The 11145-nt window shown below is 32.5% G+C and overlaps 2 protein-coding genes across 4 annotated transcripts; both read left to right on the forward strand.

The window, feature by feature from the left end:
- The first annotated feature begins 37 nt into the window (after positions 1 to 37).
- On the forward strand, positions 38 to 2265 carry O-fut1 (O-fucosyltransferase 1). 3 transcript variants are annotated; one of them, XM_078189117.1, is made up of 7 exons: positions 38 to 80; positions 523 to 593; positions 799 to 914; positions 992 to 1115; positions 1175 to 1539; positions 1606 to 1842; positions 1933 to 2265. In XM_078189117.1, exons 2-7 carry the CDS (start codon positions 590 to 592, stop codon positions 2131 to 2133), a joined length of 1047 nt encoding a protein of 348 aa, XP_078045243.1. In that variant the 5' UTR covers positions 38 to 80; positions 523 to 589; the 3' UTR covers positions 2134 to 2265. The 3 variants fall into 3 exon arrangements, with proteins under 3 accessions (XP_078045243.1, XP_078045242.1, XP_078045241.1); XM_078189116.1 differs by lacking the exon at positions 38 to 80 and adding an exon at positions 87 to 148; XM_078189115.1 differs by lacking the exon at positions 38 to 80 and having other exon boundaries at positions 376 to 593.
- Positions 2266 to 5181: 2916 nt separating this feature from the next.
- On the forward strand, positions 5182 to 9818 carry LOC144473970 (actin-binding protein IPP). The gene is made up of 7 exons (XM_078188339.1): positions 5182 to 5630; positions 6178 to 6706; positions 6768 to 6933; positions 7022 to 7368; positions 7482 to 7831; positions 7901 to 8121; positions 8192 to 9818. Exons 1-7 carry the CDS (start codon positions 5561 to 5563, stop codon positions 8426 to 8428), a joined length of 1920 nt encoding a protein of 639 aa, XP_078044465.1. The 5' UTR covers positions 5182 to 5560; the 3' UTR covers positions 8429 to 9818.
- The last annotated feature ends 1327 nt before the right edge of the window (positions 9819 to 11145 follow it).

The following is an 11145-nucleotide window of genomic DNA, read 5'->3' on the forward strand; positions in this document are numbered from 1 at the left end:
TCAGTATTGAATCTTCAGCCAATCAGAGCAAAGAAAATTTTTACGTTGACCCTTGCTACAGAGCAAGCTGCAGATTAAAGGTGTGCATGAGTAGGACTCACTACTGTATCTGCGAATAATTTGCAAGCTTTTTGCACATAAATATACTGTATGTATATACTCCGCATTATGAAAAACAGTATACGAATAGATACAAGAATACATAGATGATTTGTAGGAAATTATATTTCCATATACGATTTATTGTTTTTTAAGTTTAGTACACGATGCTGTACACCGTGGTTTAGTGTTGCATTGGAACACAGAATCTGTGTTGTACATATCTCTTTACTCTATTTAGTATTTCGTGTACGTAACCATAGTAACAAAAGAAATTGTATTAGTATTTTGACTAGTTTAAGCTGACTGTTGTTAAACATATATGTATTATATGTCAAACATCTTATATTTAAAAAGATTGATTAGTCAAGAAATCATGAACAATATGTTTAGTATTATTTTCTATATTTTATTATTATCCAGATTTCACAAGGCATACTGTGAAAATTTAGATATTGACACCAATGGATACATTGTTTACTGTCCATGTATGGGTAAGATTTTATTTCTTCTACAATAGAGTCCTTACTATTATTTGCATGCTCAAATACTTAAGAATTTTTATTCATATTGTATCCTTAAAAAAGGAATCAAATTATAGTGACTAGTCTGAATATTCTGATATCCTAATAGCAAACACTCTAGGCTACAATTATATCTTCTAGAGTAAATAATTATTTGTTTCCTTATTTATTTTAGGAAGATTTGGAAATCAAGCAGATCACTTTTTAGGTGCTCTAGGGTTTGCTAAAGCAATAAATCGTACTCTGGTTTTACCACCATGGGTTGAATATAGAACAGGAGAGACTAGATCTGTTAGTAATTAATCAATTTTAATATTTTAGAAAATAATAGAACATTTGTAATTAAGTATTTTTAATTAACTGTTTAGATACAAGTTCCTTTTGATACATATTTTAATGTATCACAAGTCCAAAGTTGTCATAAAGCAATGTTAATGGAAACTTTTATGAAAGATATTGCTCCAAGAATATGGCAACCTAAGGAAAGAGTATGTAAGTTTGTGATGTTAAAAGGAAGCATTAGATATTCTTCTGAGACATATTATTTTTAGCTTTCTGTTATTCTGCACGGGGTAAAGGAGACTCGTGTAATGCTAAAGATGGAAATCCATTTGGACCTTTCTGGGATACTTACAATATAGATTTTGTGAAATCAGAATTTTATGGCCCACTTCACTATGATGTTTATCATACAGATGTAGCAATACAGTGGAAAACAAAATATCCTGCTATAAGTTGGCCAGTGCTGGCATTCACTGGTGCACCTGCTAGCTTTCCTGTTCAGCTAGAAAATAAACAATTGCAGAAGTGTCTTCAATGGAATACAGAAATGCTTGATAAAGCAAAAACATTTATAAAACAAACTTTACCAAAAGGGGCTTTCATAGGAATTCATTTACGGAATGGAATTGATTGGGTATGCATTTCAATTTTTTTTTGTATCATCAGTACACTGCACAGATATACATAACATTTTTTATAGGTTCGTGCTTGTGAATTTATATCCAGTACACCAAATCTTTTTGCTGCACCTCAGTGTCTTGGTTATCGAAATGAAAGAGGAAAAGCAACTTCTGCTATGTGTCTACCATCATTTGAAGTAATAATACGTCATATTAAACGTGTCATTCGCAACGGTAATGACATCAAATCAGTATTTGTATCATCTGATAATAATTATATGATCAAAGAACTTGCAAAAGCTCTGGCACGTACAGAGGTGAAAAATTTTTCAATACATCTGAGAATAGTGTATATATTCATATATTTATCTATATGTTTATATAAACACGTCTTGATATTTCCATAGGTATCAGTTTTTAAACAGGAGTTACCTGCATCACCCCATTTAGATTTAGCAATTCTTGGAAGGGCAAATTACTTCATAGGAAACTGTATCTCTTCTTTCTCAGCTTTTGTTGCAAGAGAAAGAGAAGTGAAAGGATATCCTACATTCTTTTGGGGCTTCCCAACTGAAAGATCATCTTCCACTAATCATGAAGAATTGTAGCAAAAAGACTTGCAATTATTTTGTGATATATTCTTTCTACCGAATTGTATTAAGCAGCAGGCAATAAAGTGGAATTTATAAGACTTTAAATTTTTACTACATATAAGAATAAATATTCTTGTTATTCAAAAACATAGAACAAATATATGAATAAAAGTGATATAAGTTGGTTGGACGAAATGGAATACAAAGTACTTTTGTTGTAATTAAAATAAGTGTTTTAAGTAACTTATACTTTATACATATATACATATCACACATTTACAATCATTTTCTACATTCAAACATATTGCTTAGACCATATAACATCACCTAAGTTTATAATAATCTCTTAAGTATTTCACATTCATTTGTATAATATTTGATTCCTGTTTCGACCAGATTATTAGAGTCTTAATAGCTTTTATAATTTCATCTTTATCAGGCAGTGTAGCCAATGACGACTTACTGTCGCCATTAGAGATACTTTCAGTTCTTTCTAAAGAATTGTCTTTAGCTTCCACAGATTTTGATAAAAAGTCAGTGGATCGTTCCTCTTGTTCTTCACTGTCCATTATTTCCAAGTTTGATTCAAATAAATCCTCTGGATCCTCTATTTCTGATACATCTGGGACTTGTTTGATTAAGACCTTCCACGAATTTCGAATTTCTAAAATATTCATCTCCAGCCATGCTTCATGTAACAAATGAATGCAATCTTTAAGATCATAATTAGAGTAGAATTCTTGGATCCCATCAGGATAATTTGTTGCTGTATTTAACATTTTATGACGATAAGATTTTTTTGTTTTCTCAAGTACTTGGTCTATGGGTTGAAGCAAGTGGCTAGTGTTTGATGGTAGAAATACAATTTGGAAACGTTCATCTTTTTGCAACTCTTCCAGGAACTGTAAATTATATCCGCGAGAGTTATCTAAAATAAGAATAACTTTTCCACAGGTACCATTGTGTAATTGAAACTTCATTACATCTGGTTTAAAATAATTTTGGTACCAATCAGCAAACACTGTTTGATCCATAAATGCTTGTTGCTGAGCTTTGTAAATCACAGGCAGCCGATGTTTTGAATGTTTCAATACTCTTGGATTTTCGAATCTATTAATGAACAGAGGAGCAAGCTTGTGACTTCCAGTTACATTAGTACACAGACCTATAGTCACCCTATCTTTATTCATATTTTTTTCTTCAATCCTTTTTTCACTTCTATGTGCAAAAACTTTCTTGGAAAGAGTCTTCCATGAAAGGCTGGTTGCATTCATGTTATAAACATTTTCTTTATCAATATCCTCTTCCTCTAATTGTCTAGCAAAAGTTTCTATAAATTCTTGTGCAGCTGCAACATTGGCATCAATGTTTTGTCCAAATAATCTAATACCATGGCGGTTTTTAAATCTCCATAGCCAGCCTCTACTGGCTTTAAAACTCGAAGGTCCTCCAATTTCTCTATTTACTTCTGCTGCTCTTTCTACCATTCGGACATCTGTAATGGGCTCACCAAGTGTTTTACGTTCTATAAACCATGTGTACAAACGATTATCCAATTCCTCATTTTCAGGCCTTCGTAAAGTTCTTCTGTGTCCTTTGTCTACACCTTGATCAGTAAATTGACTAACTGTTACTGCATTTCGTCTGATCCGACGAACTGTAACTGGAGTGACATTATATTCAGCTGCCAATGTGCTAATGGGTACACCACTTTCCAAGTGTTGAACAATTTCAAGCCTCTGCTTCATTGAAAGTGGAGCTCTCCTCAATTTATTGTTACTTTCCATTCTTTTATGAAACTATTGATTTAAGGATAATGATATTATCTCTATAAAGGTTCTATTTGTATAAGGACCACTTGGAATCTTTTAGAAGTATCTGACAAAGTATCAACACTTTTTAAGTGTGCTACTTAATTAAAAATCAAAACTTTAAGGGTTAACAACTGGGATATTTTTGGTCCTTGGTAGACCATATACTTCTGGAGTACAAATTTGTTTCTCCATTCTTAATAGCAATATGTAGTCATGTCATAAATTGACAACTCTAGTATCCATAGCCGGGCATAAAGTGCTTATCCACCCCACTATACAGCTATATGTAGCTGCCTAGTAGTCTAGTGTCTAGTGTCTAGTAGTCGATTGGTAGAATATGTGTCATCATGTTAGATTAAAAGGAAGAAAATGCAAGTGCATACGGAAAAGTCCATATGTATATTTATACAGAGATTTCTCGCTAATGACTGTAAAGTTGATATGTATGTAAAGGCTCCTTATCGTCTACCCATTCGCGACGTGATACGTTTTAGGACAAGAGATACCGTAATGCATATCTTCAGGCCGCAGTTCAATCCGTTGGCAAGGATTAAAACAGAAATTTTCTCTGCTTTGATTGGTTGACGATTTACTGGTGACACAATGCTCATAGTCAAAGAAAAAGAGAAAGAACAGGGAATAAGCAAGAGAGCATAAAGAAGGACAATCTAGGTTTTTTATCCATGTACACAACCATACAGAATCTGATGGATATCGTTCTGTTTTTCTCTATCGTATCTCGTTCTCCTTCTACAGTACTTGAGCGAAGCCGGATACACAGAAAAATGGTAGGGATGTGTGAGCCAGCTTAAGGAGAACGAAAAGTATGCGGAGTAGGACCTATTCTTGTATTATTTCATTCTTGATGTCATTGATTGTTGACACGTTACTGCGACTGAGTGGTCTAGATAAAAAACGTCTAACTGTTTTAGTAACAAATAAACAAAAATAATATATCTTATTCGATAAATAAAAAGTTAATTATGTCCGAAGACAAACTTAAGGTATAGCAAAATAGCAACCCTACAGTAACTTGCTTCACTACCCTATCTGACTCTACACAAGCAGAGATGAGAATGTATGTAGTCTATTCAAATGTACTCATGCTCATCTCTGTCACAGGTCATACGAGTTTCGATATTCAATAGTTTATTAGTTTTTAGTAAGTTGGTCAACATCTTTGATAACATAATTTATTGAGAGATGTACATATTTTGTTGGTAGGACTGCAAGGCAATGAACTCATAATTGAATTACCAAAATCGAACACGAGTGGAGTGAGTGAATAGAAAGCTTTAATTAAAATATATATAAAAACACGAAAGGATTCCACTTTTCTTTTTAAGGAGCGAGTGGAACACGCGATTCTACGTTGACTCTGGTGAATCGTTAACAGCACGCACTTATAAAACGAAAGCTGCGAACTATACTGTAGGTGTGGTACGAGGATACTTAACATTTATTAGCAATTCTCTTGTAGCTACTTTCATACACCAAACAGGTTATTTGACATATGTCAGATTTCTCATTACTAAATTAGTGACTAATTGACAGACTTGGTAAAACGACAAACTAAATGAAAAACGGTGTTAGGCAATAACAAAACACGTGAAAATGCGGTGGTAGTGATGCGTTTAAAGGGGAAGAATAACACTAAATCCTTTCACGGCGTCTACAAGGTGCTTTCTCGTATATGTCGTAAGTATTCTGGATTTCAACGTTTAATTAATCAACTCATCTTTCATGTAATGCAGTTATTACAAACACTACTGGAAAAGTATACCCAAACTTAGTTTTTTGTTTAATGCAGTGTATTTTATTTAATACTTCATTATTCGTGGAATCATATGGGAATTAAAAAATATTAGGAATTTCTCTTTTTAAAATAATAAAAAAGTGGAATGGTAACGTCATAGTAATACAAATATTTGATTACAGTTGAATTGTATAGTTACTACACATTTTGAAGCATCATGTCATAATATAGGAGAAATATTAGTATTTAAATCATAACAATAGTACTGTTTTCTTTTAGAATGTTTTCCCATACGTTTATTGTTTTATATAGATCTACTTTTATAAATCTTAAATGATTTCTTTCTATTCTTATTAGTAAAGATAGTCACTTGAAGTATTAGACTGTTGTTTATAATAATATAGTCAATTATATTTAAAAAAATAAGTACATTAAATTTTTACATTACCATTTCCTGTTAGAAGTTATTTGTTGTTTTCTATACATCAGGGACTGGAGATAAAGGACAACTTGATGGTTTCATGGCGGATGGTGCAGTGCCACCAATGAAGAATGGACATAATTGTAACACAATGGGTTTTGCAACACAAGTAGTAAAACAGACATCTGATGTCTCCAACATTGTTTATGCAGTAGGGCAGTATGCTCCAAAGGTATTACGGAACTTAAATGCCCAAAGACAAAAGAACCAATTCAGTGATGTGGGTTTGGTTGCTGGTAGTAGCATCATTAGGGCTCATAGATCAGTTTTGGCTGCTGGAAGCCCATATTTCAATGCCATGTTTACTGGTGGCCTTGTGGAAGAGCAACAGGAGCTAGTAGAGATTCATTCAGTGTCTGCTAATATTCTTTCCATCCTGGTGGATTTTATTTACACTGGCAATGTTGATGTTACTCAAGACAATGTTTTAGAATTATTTGCAGCTGCTGATATGTTAGAGATAGATGAAGTGGTAATGGGTTGCATTACATATTTAAGCCAACAACTCCACCCTTCGAATGCTCTTGGGATTTATAGGTGAGTTTAGCAAGAATGAATCATAACTGTTGAAATGTTCACAAAATCTTCTGTTGAACAGATTTGCTGAAGCACATAACAGATTAGATCTCTTGAAGACTGCCCTACAATTTATAGAAGTCAATTTTCCTCAAGTATCACAGGAGGAAGAATTTTTGGATCTGCCGAAAGAACGTCTCGTTCGTTTACTCAGTAGCGATTATATTCATATTGATACTGAGTTTCAGGTGTGTATTAAAAATACAAATAAAGTCAGTAGTACTAATTACTATGAATACAAAAACTAATAGTTTAACTATCTGTTATGGATCATAGGTCTTCCAGGCAGCATACAATTGGATTATTCATAATATATCAATGCGAAGATGTTATGTCTTTGAAATATTAAGTCACATACGTTTACGACTGTGTTCATTAGCAAGATTGGAACGCGTCATATCGGAGTGTAAAGATGCGAGTCTGATCGTCGCATTAAGATCAATACAGAAAGATTTAGCGTCGAATCAAGGATGTCTTGTGCCTCTTCATGCACAGCCTAGGGTTTGCGCTAAAAAAAATATTTTAGTGATCGGCGGCTCACGAAGAGAGCACACAGCGTATAGTTGGGGAAAAGCTACTGAAAATACTTATCCAACGATTGAGAAATTTGATATATTCACGGGGTATTATTGTTTTCGAAGTTCACGAACTTTTAATTAATTATAACAATTGAAAGTAGTGTCAATTAAATATCACTACTGATTCCTTCAATTTCTAAGTATGATTATTTTCATAGGAAATGGAGTGAAGTAGCTCCAATGAATATCGGACGAATCCTACCGGGTGTAGCGTTATTGGATGGTAAAGTATACGTGGTTGGTGGTGAGTTTGAATCCTGTATCATTGCCAATTGCGAACGTTATGATCCATGTGATAACGTTTGGACTAAGAAGATCGCCTGTATGGTGGAACCCAGGTGTGAATTCGGTCTATGTGCCTTGGATAATAACTTATATGCATTTGGTGGTTGGATTGGTACTGATATCGGTGGATCCATAGAAATATATGATCCAAAAACCAACACTTGGACATTACATGGACAACTTCCAGCACCTAGATTTAGTATGGGAGTTGTTGCTTATGAAGGTAGAATAATTTAATACAAAGCCAGTTCTTTATTTAATTATCATATTAACTGATTAATCTCTGGATTAGGATTAATCTATATAGTGGGCGGTTGTACACATAGTAGCAGACATCGACAAGATGTAATGAGTTACAATCCAGTGACCAAAGAATGGAGAAACTTGGCTCCAATGCTCACACCACGTTCGCAAATGGGAATCACTATACTGGACGGATACATTTACGTTGTCGGTGGTATTAACAGAAATCAACAGGTTTTGCTATCCGTTGAACGATATTCTTTCGACGAGGTAACTTTACCTCTAACTAATGCATAAGTTATGTTTATTAGCAGAAAAAAAATGTTCATATTTGTTTTAGAATAAATGGAGTATCGTGGCGCCTATGAGCGTAGGAAGATCATATCCGGCAGTTGCAGCTGCTGATGGTCGATTGTATGTTATAGGAGGTGATCAATCTCATGAAATCAATTTTTATCGAACTCAAATCACAATATCTACCGTGGAATGTTATGATCCGCACTCAAATAAATGGCACGAGTGTGCTTCATTACCTACAAGCAGGGGTGAAGCAGCGGCAATTGTTGCACCCTTTTGATTGAAAATTGATTTCAATATCGATGCAATGTGTTGAACAGATTTTATATCAAATTATACTCGTGTGCGTTTCATTTCGCATTCCAGAATGATACTCGAGCGTCTATTACATTTGCTTAGTCGTAAACATGATATCAAACAAGAAACATACACGTTTTTCGACTATTCTCTTTTACGTTGTGTAAATAAATACCATTCAACGTATACAGACCCTCAAAAGTTCCGGATTCCGTTTAAATTCGTGAGAATATATCTTCCATATCTAATAGATATATCTTATAAAAGGGTTATAGCAATACTAACAAAAAATACGGAATATTAGGTTTATACTATCTACTATTTTTTTCGTATACCTTAAGTATTACTGGTAAAAATATTCGATGAATAAAAAGTTTATAATAATGCAGATGCTTGTCTGCTTTGATTTTTCGATGTTAGCGATGCCTTACTTGAAGATAAATGTTTCTTCAGAGTTACAGATCCGTCGACTTTACAGATTTTCTAGATAACATCAATTTCAGTCTATCTATGTGTCAACATTTTATATAATGATGGATGGGTTTTTAGCATTTCCTGATGATTTCTTCTTAAACATATGACTGAGGTCATTGGGGAATTACATACCTTAAGTATTATTAGTAGTCCCAAGCTTTTGAGCAGATCTGTATACAACCTAGAATGTATTTTTTTATAGATTACGATGTTATAAAGTATTCAGACATTAGTAGCATTGTTATTTTCATTTTCTTAATGGATATAAGATGCAATAGGATTTGAGAAGAAAGAGAAATGTTTGATTAAATAAGTGCTATTTTCAGTGCTGTCGCTGGTAAATTATGTACACTGATTTTGTCAAAATGTTTATTATGTATATCTCGCAATGAAAATAGCCTATTACGATTTTGAAATATTAAAAAAAACTTTTTAGCATGAAAAGATTTTATTAGTTGTAGAAATGACTGACAGCCTTCACATTCTATAGTCATTTACCAAAGTTACTGAAAATACAAAATGCAATGTTCTATTGTAAATTTGATCACACTACAACGAGAGATAAAAGGAGATATATTTCCATATAGCCTGTGTACAAAGAAGGTAGCGACAAGAATGATGTGAGATGTACGTAATTCTCCTTGAGAATTGTAAATCCCGATTACGCGTGCTTGTGATATTTATCAATTTCGTTTCCTTTTCCTTTGAATCTATTGTATATGTAAATTTAAGTTACTTATTCATTTATCTGGTGTAAGGAGTAACAAATACTTAATATTCTAATATAATACGTTTCTAATTCTTTTCTTCTGAACTCGGTGAAAGAATTTTTGAAAGCGTGAATGATGTTTTATGGAATCACATGTAGCCTTCATAAGTTAATTAACGTTACATCGAAAGGTTTCATTAAAAAATCTTATTACGGTTGAGTATCATTTTTCGAGATTGTGACTGGTGCTAATACCAAAATTGAAAATACATAATCATTTCATTATGCTGTACAGTTCAAGACCAAATATTATTTTCAAAAACTAAGGCTTTGAACCTTAAAATTCTGGAAACATGCGACAGGAATGTTCTATCATCATAGTATATAAATTGCTCTTACAAACTCATGCAGTAATAAAAAGTACTTAGCTTGATTATCATTTTTACAAAATGTACATATTGTATCAATGTGATTCTATAATCAACTAACTCTTTACGTTTTAATAGCAGTTAATGGCATAATATACTAATTAACAATTTTATGTACTTCTTATACCAAAGTTTCTTTTTGTAATGTATCATTTGTATGAAAATGATATGTATTAGCATTACAAGATAAATTACAGAAAAATAGTTAGCATTTTTCATTTTTGTTGCACTGACATGGCTGCTCAGACAAAATATTACCCTCGTGAAGAGATATTGAATGTTATATACATGCTTTGTTCTATTTAAATATGGCATTTGTTTATCATTATCTTTAATATCGTCAAATCATTTGTTTATAGAATATTTTGTTACAAATATACAAACAGTTTATTTCAAGTATATATTACCGTGTAACTTTAGTAGTTAGCCTTTCTACTGGTTTCACGTAGAAAACTCAATTTATGTTCATTACACATGTAACGGACATATTTTTTATTATAATATTTTAAGGATATGTATGTATACGTTATAGAAAGTGCTATTAGGTAAATGGCCTCTGCGTATAATTAAAATATTCTGAATAGTATCAAGAGCTTAAGCTGAAAATTATACTTGGTTGAAACTATCTACTTTTCGTTTGAATGCATGTGTAAATGGTAATATCATTCACTTATCAGGACCGAAATCGAAGGAATTGTATTGAATTCATACATAATTGAGAAACGTTCTAAGTACAGTGATGCAAATACGTTTCTATATTTACGCATATGTGCTTCATGCCAGATTTTTGAAATAAAGTGTATTTGGAGATACAGACATTTCACATACAATTTTTATACAATTAATTATTGCGATGAATGTAAGTATATTAATGTTTAATAGAAGATTGAGATATATAATTATATAAAACAAATATGACTGTATTCTCCAATAATACTTAACCATTGTAATATACATGCATAAGTTCAGTCCGTGGACGTTTTACACAATATGCGCTATTAAATATTGAACTCTGTCTTAAGCGATTAAAAAAATCAATTTTTGGAAAATATATATATATATACATATACATATATATATATGTATTGC

This window comes from Augochlora pura, chromosome 8, assembly GCF_028453695.1.
Source record: "Augochlora pura isolate Apur16 chromosome 8, APUR_v2.2.1, whole genome shotgun sequence".
NCBI lineage: Eukaryota > Metazoa > Arthropoda > Insecta > Hymenoptera > Halictidae > Augochlora > Augochlora pura.

What these genes read in the sequence shown, in the direction of transcription:
- O-fut1 (XM_078189115.1), top strand. Translation starts at nt 422, where the DNA reads ATGTATTATATGTCAAACATCTTATATTTAAAAAGATTGATTAGTCAA. An exon ending in GAACAGGAGAGACTAGATCT is followed by an intron (nt 915 to 991) that starts GTTAGTAATTAA and finishes TTAACTGTTTAG; the next exon opens with ATACAAGTTCCTTTTGATAC. An exon ending in AAGCTCTGGCACGTACAGAG is followed by an intron (nt 1,843 to 1,932) that starts GTGAAAAATTTT and finishes ATATTTCCATAG; the next exon opens with GTATCAGTTTTTAAACAGGA.
- LOC144473970 (XM_078188339.1), top strand. Translation starts at nt 5,561, where the DNA reads ATGCGTTTAAAGGGGAAGAATAACACTAAATCCTTTCACGGCGTCTAC. An exon ending in GGTGCTTTCTCGTATATGTC is followed by an intron (nt 5,631 to 6,177) that starts GTAAGTATTCTG and finishes TCTATACATCAG; the next exon opens with GGACTGGAGATAAAGGACAA. An exon ending in AACGATATTCTTTCGACGAG is followed by an intron (nt 8,122 to 8,191) that starts GTAACTTTACCT and finishes TATTTGTTTTAG; the next exon opens with AATAAATGGAGTATCGTGGC.